At 35.5% G+C, this 15,234-nt stretch overlaps 1 protein-coding gene and 1 pseudogene across 1 annotated transcript; one reads left to right on the forward strand and one right to left on the reverse strand.

The window, feature by feature from the left end:
- The first annotated feature begins 3,360 nt into the window (after nt 1-3,360).
- On the forward strand, nt 3,361-5,319 carry LOC109243740 (E3 ubiquitin-protein ligase RMA1H1-like). Its single transcript, XM_019410718.1, has 2 exons — nt 3,361-3,480; nt 4,241-5,319. The coding sequence occupies exon 2, from the start codon at nt 4,279-4,281 to the stop codon at nt 5,023-5,025; it is 747 nt and encodes a 248-aa protein (XP_019266263.1). The 5' UTR covers nt 3,361-3,480; nt 4,241-4,278; the 3' UTR covers nt 5,026-5,319.
- A 9,043-nt stretch (nt 5,320-14,362) lies between these two features.
- LOC109243737 lies at nt 14,363-15,099 on the reverse strand (annotated as a pseudogene).
- Between the last annotated feature and the right edge of the window lie 135 nt (nt 15,100-15,234).

Genomic DNA, 15,234 nt, shown 5'->3' on the forward strand with positions numbered 1-15,234 from the left:
TTACTGCCCCTTTTCGTAATTTGATGCTTAAAAGTGCTTTTTTAAAAGATTGGCCAAACACAATGAGCTTGCAAAAAGCACTACTCAAACGAATCGGCCAAACACAAACTACTTATTTTGCAAAAATACTTTTTCATAAAGCACTTTTGAATAAAAGCACTTTTCAAAATAAGTAGTTTTTTGCAGCTTGGCCAACGGCTTTTAATACTTAGGGATCGTTTGGTAGGATATATTAGAGAAAATAATATATGTATTAGCTTCGTATTATTAATCTCTTGTTTGGTTGTATTTTTCACCCTATTTAACATTATTCTTTTTTTTTGGTTTCCCATCCGGTGTCTGGTACCCACATTGGGGCCCGACTAAATCCGGATTCGCGCCGGGAAGTCCCACCTCTGGTTAAGGATGAAGGAGTACTTAATTACCACTCCACCACAACCCTTGTTGGTATTCAACATTATTCTTATACATAACAAACCATGACATTAATAATATTATGGTTTTTAGTACATGGATAAGCATGTATAAAGACATAATTGTCCTTTCAAAACCTTTAATACACAAAGCAAACAATCCATAAGAAATAATTTCACTATAACTAATTTTAACATAACTAATCACAGCATTACTAATACACTATAATCAGTACTATTCTTATATATCTTACCAGACGACCCCTTATTGTTAATAATTGTAAGAGGATGAATGATACCAGTTCACCCTAGGGTCGGTTATTGTTTGACTTTTTTTTGTTTGTTAATTTTAGCAGACATAAAATATATTCATTTAATCTTTTTTTAATTTTTTTTTTTGGGAAAGGAGATCATGACGCGCAGGGGCGGATCTACGTAGTTGACTTGGGGTGCCACGCCACCCGGTCGCTCGGGTAAAATTGTATCTATGTACTGGTATTTTACATAAAAAGAGTTATATACTAAAGCTTGATACCTAACATCACAACTTAATTGTAGGTGCCATGGTTAAACTTGTAACTCCCCAGCCCTAGGATGCAAGATCGGAACCCGACAAATTGCAACGTTTTTCGTTTATTCGTGTCATTTCATGTCCCTTTTCTTTGTTTTCTTTTTGCTCGTTTCTCAACTTCTTTTTATTTCTTTATCTTTCTATTTTCTCTCGTAGTCTCGTTGTACAATTCCATTCTATAGTATATTAAATTATACTTTTCTTTCCTTTTTTCAAAATCTCAAAATTTTGTTTGGATGTGATTTTAATTATTTTCTCTTTTCACCCATCTAATGTTATTCCTTGGTTTCCATTTGTTTTTTTTTTTTTTTTTTTTTTTTTTTTTTTGCAATGATGGTATCAATAGACATAATATTAGTCTCTAGCTATATGGATATAAAATGGGTGTATTTGCTATTTTTTTTTATGTTTTTAATCACATAATTCAATAGAATTTAAATTGAGAGAATTATATCAAATTGGAAAAAATTTATTTAATTTGGTGATCACAAAAATTCTTATAAATCGAAATAAATTTAAAATGGATCAAATCAACTAAGTGGAATTAATTCAAAACGGATCGAACCAACTAAAATGTACAACCTAATTCAATTTCCTTCATTAATGATAAGTTTGCATTAAAAATTATGGCACCCGCAGTTATCAAATCCTGGATCCGCCTCTGAATTGACGCAACAACTTTCTAACAATAGAACAGTACAATTTTTTTTTTACTTTCTAAGAAAGTAAAATTCTCTTCAGAAAATAAAATTTGATGGTTTCCAGTTGCTATGTACTAGCATAATTTTGCATTAAAGTTGACAGTTAAATAGCTTTCTTGAATGTTAGAAGCCTCTAGTAAATTAGTTTCTACAGAATAGAGATATTTTAGCACACAGTTTTGAAGTTGCAATTTGACTCGAGGTATTATAGTTCTAACTTGTTTTGTTGAAAGAACGCGTAAAATACTAATTGCAGTATTGATTACAAATATAAAGCACATGATGACTTGGTTATTATTTTAATTGATAGCATTATAATATATAGAGTCATAGCATGTGCACTCAGGATTAAGAAACTGCCAATAGGTGCCGCAAGTGTGAAACGAAAACGAAAGGGTGGGGTCCATCAAATTGGGTGATAAAGACTGATTGAATTGACTTAATATTAATCAAATAATTGTAATTTGTAAAGGTGGATAATACTTGTGAAAACGGGCAAAAAAATTAATTATAGTGGACCATAGAGAAACTATTGCAACATCTTTAAATATATAAAAATATGTTCTTTTTTGAACAAACTAAAAATTATAAAATTTTATCAAAAAATGTTATCCAATAAAACTGTTTACCCTAAAAATTGAGTAATAATTAAACTTGTAATGTGATTTCAAGGATACGTAATTTCACTTAATACCAATTGATTAATTTGGAGATAAGTGAAGGGAATTGACAAGAATAGAAAACAAACCGATGCTTGAATAGTGCCCTCGAGCTGATGAACCCTCGAGAGTGGTAAAGTAAGAATAGTTTAAGAACGACAAGTTGATGAACAATAGAGAAATATTATATTGCCTTGATCTGTATGAATGTAAGGGTTTACAGATGATGGGGACCCCCTTTATATACTAGAGGAATCCTAATTATAGTACAATTCTAATTACGGAAGTAAATCTCATGATTCGTACAAATAACCGCCCTTGAATTGATCTGTTCCGAGATTTCCGCCGTGATCTTCGACCAATTACGGATATCTCTCCTTTCCGTTATTGCACTTCACTCAAAGTCGGTCATACTTAATCTCGATTGCTACTGGCCTCGGTCTCAACGGACACTTTGATCTTTAGACTCGATGCCTCGACTTCGAGCTCGGGTCTGATTCATTACGAGGCTACCCCGATGAAACTCCCTTGTCTTGATCAAATAGTAAAATCGGATAAGCCCGATTTTGACCGTATACAAAAACAAAAAGAGTTTAATTTACACTCCCTTTATTACCTTGAATTGAGCATTTACTTATCATTTGAGTGCAAATAAAGACAGCAATAAAACTGAAAAATGAAAAAGTAGGGAAAAAGTTCGGTGTACTTTTTTTCATTAAAGAAAATTCAATACTCCTAACTACTAAACTAAAGTAATATTTGTTAAAAGCCAAAAAAGAGCAACAGAAAGTGGAAAAATCCAAATAAAAGAAAAACGAGTAATCCGTATCCTCCGTCAGCGCCACGTCAATAGGCGAAGGCAAAAAAACCCGGCCCTATTCTATTGAGATGTTATCCAGAAGAAGTTGACAAGTAAAATAGGTACGGAGGTTTTATTACTCCACGCGCTAATTTATTTCATATACATATAGGCGCGTCACTGTAAAACACACTATAAATATAGAGCCAAACCCAAAATCCCTTCATTCTATCTTCACTACTTGCTTTCTCCATCTAAAAACCTCCATTTTCTTTTAGCTTTAGCTCAGTCAGCACAACATTACAAAGGACAATATTCTTAATTTAAATATATTCAGGTATTTATTTTCTTTCCTTTTTTATTTCTATTTTTTCATTTATATTTGATTGATAAGGTTACAGCTTTTTGTGGTTTGGATTTGTTGTGTGGCAAACTTTATCTTTTTCCTTTATCTAGAAAAAAGATTCAAGAGTTTTAATTTAATTTGGATAGAAATTAGGCCAGTGGTTTACAAAATATTAATATCTGAACTCTACTTTAAGTTTTAGCTGGGCAAGATTTGGATATTGCATTTACAGCTCTGGATTTGACCTGGTAGAGTTATGTCTTATGACCTTATTAATCCCCAAAAATTACCTGGAAAAAGAGATTTTTCTTTGCTTTGGTTGGGATGGGGGGAGGAGAGGGGTAGGTAGGAAGATATAAACTTAAAAGATTATTTGAAAACTGTTTTTGGTAGTACTCAAGAAACAAAAAATTGTTATTACTTGGCTAGCGTTTGGATATAGATTTGGTCAAAACTTTAAAAAAAGAGTTTTTGGAGTTGTATTGAAAAATAAATTTTGAAAGTTGAAGTTGTATTTGGATACGAAAGGAATTTGAAGTTTTCTGTGTAGAAAACTTCAAAAACTACTCTAGAACTGTTTTTGGGATTTGAAGATTTTGTTTTTAGAATCCGCCAAAAAATAGTTATAATCTATAAACAAACAGATATTTGAAAACAAAATTTGGAAAAAAAGCTCCCGAATTTTATTGGTTCTAGCTGTATCGAGTTCCTGCAATTTAATCTTTTACCTCTTGGCATATGTTTTCTACAGGCACTAGCAATCAAGAAAATTACATCGAAAAGCAGGACATGGCCCTAGATCTTCATTTCCGAGAGCAAATAACAGAGACAGCTTTTGACGAGCGTGATACTCCCTTAGAGAAGTGGAAGACGACGTGTGATGATGACCTCGAAGACAATCCCTCTGGTGGTTTTGATTGTAACATATGCCTGGATTGTGTGCACGATCCCGTGGTTACATTTTGTGGTCACCTCTATTGCTGGCCTTGCATTTACAAGTGGATTCAATTCCAAAGCATTCCTTCAGAAAATTCGGATCACCAACAGCCACAATGCCCTGTTTGCAAGGCTGAAGTCTCACAGAAGACGTTGATTCCACTCTATGGCCGCGGCCAAGCTACAAAGCCATCTGAAGATGACGTTCATAGTAATGCTATGGTCATACCACAAAGACCTCCAAGTCTGAGATGTGGCGGTCACACGGTGATAACAACTACCAATTCATATTCATCCCAACAACTTCACCATCGAAGTAATTCGCCGCAGCCTCAAACTCATCAGCCCTACATGGCCTCACCCATGCTCAGCTTTGGTGGCACGTCATCAAATGTGTTAAATCCCATGATTGAGGAAATGGTTTATGCACGAGTATTTGCAAACGCATCACCAACGTTGTATTCATATCCAAACTCATATCACCAAGCAGGGAGCAGTAGTTTGAGAATGAGACGGCAACTATTACTTGCTGATAAATCACTTGGTAGAGTATATTTTTTCCTCTTCTGTTGCGTAGTGGTATGTCTGCTCTTGTTTTGACCACTTTTTCTGCTACATTTGTATACATTTAGAAATATGAGTACAATAGTGGATGATGAAATATACGGGCTTGGCTCAATGTGACACGTCAAGGAAGCTTTTCCATCTTTATTCTGGCTAGGATTTAAGTCATATGCACGGGCAATGTAAATATTATTTTACACTATTAGCGAATTTAACCTGTGATAGCAAGTTAGTTACGGCCATTTTTATCCGATTACCAAGTAGTTCATATCAAGAAACCTGTCTGTAATTATCTAAGAAGTGATCTAATTGTATAAAAATCTTTTGTTCTATCAATGCATAAAACTTAAACTCATTCTGGCTCTCATAAAAAAGAACATAAGGTGTGCCAGTAACTCCAAATATCTTACCTTCTTTATTACTTTTGGCAATGGAGCTCTAAATTTTCATCATTCAGATGCTGTTTATTGCAGAATTACTAATTAGTAGCAACTGCTATTTCCTGTCTGAAAAAAGGAGAGGAAAAATAGGTGTTCATATCGGGGCTTGGAAGTTCTGTTAATGTTAAAGCAAAATAGCTAATTTTCATCAAGAAATCAATAGAAGAGGTTTTAGAGGGTTGAAAGTTGAATTGGTTTTTCCTTGGTCAAACTATGGATTTTTTCATCGTCAAACGTCCATGTCTAAATTCCAGATATTTGAGTAGTCATCTGGATTGTCAAGGAATGTCAATTTTTAATTTCTTTGCTTGAGCCGGTGTCACACCTCCTTTTTTACACACCTACCCCGAAGGATAATGTATAAGGGAGTTTTTCCATTTAAAGTGACATTATTCGAAATGAGATTATTTATTTATTTTTTAGAGTCGCCACTTGGGATAGGATTGGCTTTTGGTGTCCCGAGTCACCGGTTTAATTTTGAATCCCAAATCGAGGAAAAATTTTGACTTCCCAATTGGAGTCTGCGAACCAGAAATTTTGAATAAGGAATTCTGTTAACCCGAGGGAAGGTGTTAGGCACCCCCGGATCCCGTGGTTCTAGCACGGTCGCTTAAATTATTATAAATGGCTAAAAATCTGATTTTTATACACATTCCAACCTACAATGCAATTTTTTGAGATTATTTACCGCTTCAGTTATTTTTACGAAAGTGAACGCCGTTTAAGAGCGTGTTTTTGGATCACGTCACATGAAATGCACCCGGATCCTCAACACCTCTTATTCAACGTTTTGGGATTTGGATTTGGGTTACATAAATGTGCACCCGTATTTAAGAAGGTAAAATTATTAAAAAGCGCGCCTAAAATGGCTAGCGTCTTATTCACTTTGCGGGAAGCCATGAAAATTCGCTAAATGGCATGTCCCGAATTTCTAAGTATTTTAATTAAGTATTTAATGAGGGCCCCGCAATTTATATGTTTTGTGCGGCGAGGCTCGTCTCATTTTTATTTAAAGGCCATCCTAAAAGAAACTATGATTTTCTATTACAGTGTTGTCTCTAAAAGAGGCCCTAATTAATTAGCATTATAAAATTCGGGCCTCAAGTTCAAGTCCGAACTCAAACAAAAGGGGAAAACCTCTTAATTTGAATTCGCTACCTAACTTGAAAGCCCAAAACCTATGTTACATTTTCAAGCCTTCAGCATTGAATTTTGAACTTGGCCCAACAGAATAAAAGTGAAATCATTTTGTGGACTGCTATCAACTTTGGGCCTTGACGCAAGCCCAATTGGGAAAGTAGGTAGAGCTGGAACTAGGCCTTGCGTCAATAATGTTGATGCCCAGGACAAATGGCGTGGGCTACCAACTCTGGGCCTATGGACGAGCCCAAACAAAATTACTGAGACGGCTTCAACTTCAAATTCAGTACAACTATCAATTTAAATCTAAATTTGCTATTCAGATCTATACTGACGGAATCTTGTAAATAGTTAGAGGATTTGACAACTGAATTAAGGCAATCAAACTCAGTCATGATATAGAAACGCTGCTTTGATTTCAAAACTAAAATGTAAAGGCATGTGTCGTGTTTGGCTGAACTTAGCACATATACTTTTTTTTTTTACCTGTTTTCAACAATCACTCTAACGCAGCTGAAATCTCAAACAAAAGAGATGGCTAGATTGAATTTAACCAATGCAGTTCCTATGAGCTAAATAGCACCTTAATCTGGAATTGAACCTCAAGTCCATCTAATTACCAGGTTAACACTTACTAAACTATAATCTGTATCACATTTATAATAATCGTATGAGTCCAAAATAGTTCGTACGGTCCAATATAAACAGTTATAATGTGCTAACAAACCGATTTCTAGCCTAACAATTACATATCTTACTTCCAAACAGTCCTTAATTATTTATATGAAAATACAATAGAGTTTTGAATCTATCTAATAATACAGCAATGAATTTAGACGAGAAAAAAAACAAATAAGTAGCATTTCAATCCATTTCCAACTCTCGAAAGCTACAGGAAGTGTACCTGGAATTAAGGCAAAATAAGAGAAGAAGGTAGAGTCAGCAACTTCAACAGCAGTATAATAACAGGAATCAACAGCTTGAGATTTATTGTAAACCCAGAAGCAGTATCGAATAGCCCAGGACAAATTTCAATCAGTAAACCACCCAAAACAACTTGAATGAGCCTACACAAAATTGAAATTAAACCCAGAAACGAACTCTGAACTTCAGCAGCCAAACACAAGGAATTTCAAGTCATTTTCATCTTTAATCTAAGCTAGAAACTTGAATGTAGGAGCTGAAACTCGAAATTGATCTAAGAGACTTCAATAAAATGGTATTTCTTGGAGTTTTGTTGCCTAGAGTTGCAGAAACTTTTCAGCCTTTTTATGCCTCTTTTCTTTTTCTAAAAATTTGCCTTCAGCCCTAAGTAACAGTGCCTTTATAGGCAAGTTTCTAGGGCTGCTTCAACTTTTAATTTTACCCTTTGATCCTTCCCTGACTTTGTTTTCAGCTAGTTAGTCCTTAAAATTTCTGACTTATTGCCCAAGTTAACATCCCTAAGTTGTAAAATATGCACTAAGGTCCCATTCTAGAAGGGTCTAAGCTGTTCTAGTGTAATCTACAGCATTCTTATCCTACTCTAATTACCAAAATACCCTTGAACTATTTTTGAAATCACTGACCTATATCACACTAAACCTGGCCCTATTACCTTGGTCAAGACTGACTATGGTTAAACAAAATACCTGCTGGATTAAACAGCTATATCCAAACAACTCTAAAATTGAACTAAGCGTCTAATTATCCTACTTTAAGTTTCAAAAATCAAAACTAACTAATCCAAGATAAGCAGTGAATTTAACAGTAAACGAACAGAATTGAAACTAAAATCAAATTAACAATAACATTCATGGATCAATTAATCGAACCCAAACACTAAATCAAACCAACAGAAATCAAAACAGAACAAAAAATTAAATCAAAATAAAAACAAAACAAGGCAGAATTAACAGAACAAAATCAATTAAAACCCTAAGAATTCTAAATTAATTAACATAAACACTGATTGATTAAAGAGAGGATACCATAACTGAACGAAGTTATTATGCAAAGCAAAGAAGAAAAATAAACAAAAACTAAACGAAATAAAAGGAAAATCAAACAAAGAAAAAAGAAACTTACTGATTTTTGGTTTCCTAATCGACTGACCCTGAATCGAATCCCCAAATAATGTTATATGCTTGTTCTTGCCCAGAACAAGCACATAACCTTATTGGGAACTCAAATCAAACACTGGTGAGCCTTGAAAAATTCGACCCGTCTTGAATGAAACCCTAGATCTAAAATTCGAAAGGCTCAACCTGGATTTGAATGGTTTTGGTTTGGGATTTGGGAAGAGGGAGTCGAGGAGGCCATGGGGTGTGAATTTGGGCCGGTTTGGACAAGGTTGTATTTTGGCCGGAAATTTCGATCTAATATTTGAGACGATTAGTAGTGATTCGAAGGAAATTACTTTGAGGGTTGGAAAGAGGGGGGAAAGGCGAGTTTATGGTGAAATTTTGGGGCCATTTGGAGCTTCGCCGCCGGCGGCAACGATTTTCGGCCGGCGGCGGAGGGCGGCGGAGTTAGGGTTTTTTCGGCGAGGTCTGAGAGAGATGAAGGGTAGGGGGTCCTGAGGGGGTAGGGGTTGTTCAGACATATATATATTAAGTGATGGGGGGGTTCTCAACCGTTAGATCAAAAACCTAGACGGCTAGGATTAATTGAGGACTAAACTACGTCGTTTTGAGTTATGGGGGAACTGGACCGGGTTGTGACGCGGGTCTTGGGCTGGGTAGGCTAATTCTGGACGGATTTGGGTTTAATTAATTGGGCTGGGTGATTTGGCCCAATTCTTGGCAGCCATTTTTCTTTATTCTTTTAATTGCTTTCTTTTATTGACTTGCTTTTGTATTTTATTTTTGTATTTTTTGTATTTATTTATTTTTCTGATTTTATAAAATGCCAAAACAAAACCTAATTAAACTATTTAACTTCTAAAAATTATTTAATACTCTACATTTAACAAATAACAAATAAAAGTGCAAAGAAACTATTTTTTTTTTTTGCAATTTTCTTTAAATTTGTTCTAAAACTAATTAATACCTAATTAATACTAAAATTATGGAATTAAATCCCTAAATGCAGATGCATATTTTTGTATTTTCATATGAATAAAAATGCAACCAATTAACACAAAAATTTAACAAAAAATTCACAAATATTGTAAAATAATTAGGACATCAATTATTCGAAACTTTTGGAATTAATTTGCTTAGGGCAAAAATCACGTGCTCACAGCTGCCCCTCTTTGCCCGGAAACACGAAGAGTTTTCGTACAAAGACAAGTGAGCGGAAATGAGCGATTTTTGCCCATTCGAATATTCCGTGTGAAGCATTTTGAAAGAGTTGACCGCACCCTGCTTCTGAGGTTGCCTACATATCCTTGGCTAAAAAGGAATCAGGTCAGTGTAGTTCGGGAGTGTTTGGTAGCTGGGACTACCAGGAGCTGTGATTTCACTGCTGTTGCTGCTGCTATTGCTTGCTGACCCCCTTTATTATACCAAAAGGAAAATCAAAGCTAAGCTAGCTGTGCCTATCAACTATGAGTTACAATATTTCTATCTATAAATCTCTTGAAGCTTGATCTTGAGTCTTAGCTGATTTGCTGTGGACTTCGATCCGAATCTTGATGCTCGCAAGTTGTAGGTGTTTACTTCTTCACGCAGCATTGGGTCAAAATAGGATCAGCGGAGCTTGTGAATACAATAAGATTTTGAGCAATCCGCACCCTTGTTTGCTTCACATTTGAGTTTATCTCTTTTTTGTTCTTTTCTTCTTTTCTTGATTCTGGATTGATATTCACTCCATTGGTCATTTCACACCTTGCGTCTTGAGGTTGACCTGCTTAAGATACCAAGACAAACAAACGAACGAAATTTTCTGCCCCAGTTTTTACTAGGAAAATTTCGTGAGTTAGTTGTGACACATATCTAAGCAATCAAATCAGGAATGTGCAGAGAGATCCTCGGTTTTTTGCCCGGGAGATCCTCGGTTTTTTGCCGGAATTTGGAAAGAAAAAGCTCCACGGTTTTTTGGCTGGGAGATCCTCAGTTTTTTTTTTGGCCGGAATTTGGAAAGAAAAAGCTCCACAATTTTTTGGCCGGTAGATCCTCGATTTTTTGGCCGGGATTTGGAAAGAAAAAGGTGTGAGCACGTGATTTTTGCTTCGCTTAAATTACTCCTATAAAATTCATAAAAAAAAAAATTAGGATTTTCTTTCTTTTATTATTTGATACTTAAGATTAATTGCGTGATTTTGTGTCTTGTTTACATTTTTTTGTGTTGCATTTTGGTTGCTATAATTCATAAAAAATCAAAAATAGCACATTTGCATTTAGGATTAATTTATTTTTTTTAAAAACNTTAACCTCGACGGTCCAGATTAACCTAAGATGGAACGGCGTCGTTTTGTGGTGTAACGGGACTGGACCGGGTTATTGGGGTGGGTTTGGGTTAATTCTGGACGGGTTTGGGCTTAATTATTGGGCTGGGTGATTTGGCCCAATTCTTGGCAGCCATTTTTCTTTATTCTTTTAATTGCTTTCTTTTATTGACTTGCTTTTGTATTTTATTTTTGTATTTTTTGTATTTATTTATTTTTTCTGATTTTATAAAATGCCAAAACAAAACCTAATTAAACTATTTAACTTCTAAAAATTATTTAAAACTCTACATTTAACAATTAACAAATAAAAGTGCAAAGAAACTAGTTTTTTTTTTTTTTGCAATTTTTTTTAAATTTGTTCTAAAACTAATTAATACCTAATTAATACTAAAATTATGGAATTAAATCCCTAAATGCAGATGCATATTTTTGTATTTTCATATGAATAAAAATGCAACCAATTAACACAAAAATTTAACAAAAAATTCACAAAAATTGTAAAATAATTAAGACATCAATTATTCGAAACTTTTGGAATTAATTTGCTTAGGGCAAAAATCACGTGCTCACAGCCGGAAGAAAGGGAGCCTTGGAGCAATGTTAAAGTTGTCTCCGTGAGACCTATAAGTCACGGGTTCGAGCCGTGGAAGGAGTCACTAATGCTTGCTTAAGGGTAGGCTGTCTACATCACACCCCTTAGGGTGCGGCCCTTCTCCGGACCCTGCGTGAATACGGTATGCTTTGTGCACTGAGCTGCCGTGTTTTTGCTTGAGCGGGCAACACTACTTCTGATGCTCATCTTGATTCAGGGAGATTTGCAAAAATAGCATTTTTCAGTGTTTAGCCTATATCTGGCCACCCTCTCAGTAGGCATTATTCCATGAAAGTTGTGCTACTGCTACATATCAATCTCCACAGATGCCTCCCTCTTGTCTGCTACTCCTGGCCAACACCACCTCCTCTCACAATTATATATTGGTGATAAGGACAAGAAAATGCGAGGGCAATTTCCCTTTTGACAATCTTGATTGTGACATGGTCTAATATATGTCTATTTTGTTCAACCCTCATGCTTAGTGCTTGAATATTCCACACCTTCATAAGTAAAACTAGTACTCTTCTTTCTCATGGACCTTCTGAATACCCCATCTTCTACTCTAAGCAAAACTATACTAAGCATGTCAAATTGCACTTATAGCGTAAAAGTTCTTTATACTATTAGTGTATATAAAATTATAAATTAAATTCAGAAGTGTAAAGGGACCACCAAAGGCGGTTTCGACACAGGGAAGATCCATTTAAACCTTTTCACCTACTTCATCTATTATTTCTTGATGAAGACTGGCTACTAATTTCTTTATAGTTTTGACAAAACGGAAGGTGCGCCTTGGAGCAATGGTAAAGTTGTCTCCATGTGACCTATAAGTTACAGGTTCGAGCCGTGGAAGCAGCAACTAATGCTTGCACACTACTGAAAAATTGGTCTACGGTAACGCATGGAAAGCCGTTCCAGTAGGTAGATAAATCGTTGCCGTAGCAATATTGGAACGGTTTACAGACCGTCACATCCGCTCGCGTGCCAATAGAGCTATAGGAACGGTTCTTGGAACGGTTTTCAATTCCGTTGCTATAGAGACGTCTATCGCAACGGTTTTCCCTTTCTCTATTGGAACGATTATTTCTTTCCAATTGGGACGGTTTAAAACCGTTACTATAATGTGTATGCAACGGCTCATAACCGTTACCATATTATCTAATGCAACACTTTTGTAAGCTATTGTTACGGTTATTTATGGATATAACAACGGTCTCTTTAAGCTATTGTAACAGTTGTTTTTGTATCGCTACGGTTTTAAATACCTATTGGAACGATTTAGAGGGTATTTTGGAACGGTTTACCGGATCTATTGGAACGGTTTACATTCTAATGGAATGCCATTTGTGTCCTATTGCAACAGTTATGGTAGGCTATTGTAACAGTTCATTTAAAACAGAAATATAGCTCCTATTGTAAATATATATAATAAATTATAATAACACTAAAATTTAAATAAATCACAAAATGAAACTATTAATAATATAACTCACTAATAATATCCATAAAAGTAAATGTTCTACCCCGAGTACATAAGTTTAATACATTTCAAGATAGTAAGTTTCATAATGTTGACAACAAAAGATTCCTAGAACATTCATCTATAGCAATTCAATATTCATCTTAAGTAAGGTCTAGATCTTCATTGCCTTCATCTTCTATTTCTTGATCTACTCCACCTACAAAAGAGGATAAATAAAGTCATTACCTTTCATCTGGAATGCCTAGACTAAATAAATTGATCAAAAAGAAAAAGAAAATAATGGACATACATGATGCTAGTCATGAGCCTAGCTCTTCTATAGAAACACATTATCTAGCTATTTAGACATAAGTATCCTATACCAGCCCAAAAAAAATCACTTCATAACTAGACCAAAAAATGCAAGTAACCTAAACGAAAGCTAGCAAAAAGGAATTCGAAACTTAGTTTTAAGATACAATCACAGACTGACAGACATGCAATAATAAAACCTAAAGATAAGAAGAGCTTACTGGAGTAGAAAGTCTCAACCTCTAAAGATTGATAGTCTTAACTTGCAGAATCAGTACCACATTTTTGTTCTACTTGTTTCTTATCAGCCCCAAATTTTTCTTTGATTGCTACAAAGTAAATCATTGGCTCGATTAAGCTAAAATAATAGATTAATTACAAAAGAGAAATCTAGAAGCGTACCGTTGGACAGAACGCAAAAGGAAGAACAAGGGATATCTAAAAGACGGGAGAGCATAGAGAAACAAGGTTAGAGAACATCGACAACCCCAAAATTTCCAAAAAGTCGGAAAGGCAAACCTGCTAGTGCGCGACTGAACAAAGCCTCTCGAGTATCATTCAAATAGTAGAACCTAGAATTTGTATGTGGACAATTTGGGCGAGTATCATTCAAATAGTAGGCTGTCAGCTGTCTACCTTACATCCCTTGGAGTGCGATCCTTCCTCGGACTCTGTGTGAACGCGGGATACCTTCTGCACCGGGTTGACCTTTAATTTGAAAAAGAAAGCCTCCAAGCCTCGACGAGTAGCAATTTTTCTCTCTTTTTTAGCTTTACTTTATATAGCAATTGCTTGTAATGAGTAGTAATTTTGCAAGAGTTAGCATTTGCATTTTAACGTGAGAGCCGTAAGCATTAGAATGGATGAAAATTTCTAACTCCATTGCCAAGAGTAATAAAGAAAAGGTTGTAGCTATGCTCTTATGTGCACTAGCAACAATTAAGATGCAAAAGCTTTAGTAAAATTTCACATTAAGCCAAGCTTGTATATTGATAATCCACTACAATACTACATATATTTACAATGTTTACACGATATAGCAGAAGAAGCGGTTAAAAGAAGAGAAGACATACCACTACGCAACAGAAGAGGAAAGAATATATTCTGCCAAGTGATTTATCAGCACGTAATAGTCGCCTTCTCATTCTCAAACTACTACCACCTGCTAGGTGATATGAGTTTGATATGAATACAATGTTGGTGATGCATTTGCAAATACTCGTGCATAAACCGTTTCCTCAATCATGGGATGTAACACACTCGTTCTCGTGCCATCAATGCTGCTTGCTGAATGTGGCTGATGTGTTTGAGACTGGAGCAGATTACTTCGATGGTGATGTTGCGGGGATGGATGTGAATCATTTGTTGCTATCAGTGTGTGACCGCCACATCTTTGACTTGGAGGCCTTTGTGGTATGACTATATCTTTACTTGGAACGTCATCTTCAGATGGTTTCATAGCTTGGCCACGGCCATAGAGTGGAATCAAGGTTTTTTGTGAAACTTCAGCCTTGCAAACAGGACATTGTGGCTGTTGGTGATCCAAATTTCCTGAAGAGATGCTTTGGAATTGAATCCACTTGTAGATGCAAGGCCAACAATAGAGGTGACCGCAGAAGGTAACAACAGGATCGTGCACACAATCCAGGCATATGTTACACTCGAAACCTACAGAGAGATTGTATTCACGCTCTTCATTAAACGCCGTCTTCCAATTATCTAAGGGAGTACTACGTTCGTCAAAAACTGTCTCTGCTATTTGTTGTTGGAAATGAACATCTAGGGCCATGTTCGGCTTCTTGATGAAATCTTCTTAATTGCTAGTTCCTGTAGAAACTATATGCCAAGAGGGAAAAGGATTAGATACCTGGATCTTAGTACAGCCAAAATATAATCGGGGAAATTATTTTGATATAACTAGTAT

The sequence above is a fragment of the Nicotiana attenuata genome, unplaced genomic scaffold, assembly GCF_001879085.1.
Source record: "Nicotiana attenuata strain UT unplaced genomic scaffold, NIATTr2, whole genome shotgun sequence".
Taxonomy (NCBI): Eukaryota; Viridiplantae; Streptophyta; class Magnoliopsida; order Solanales; family Solanaceae; genus Nicotiana; species Nicotiana attenuata.

Coding starts and splice junctions, on each gene's coding strand:
- LOC109243740 (XM_019410718.1), top strand. CDS start 4,279: ATGGCCCTAGATCTTCATTTCCGAGAGCAAATAACAGAGACAGCTTTT.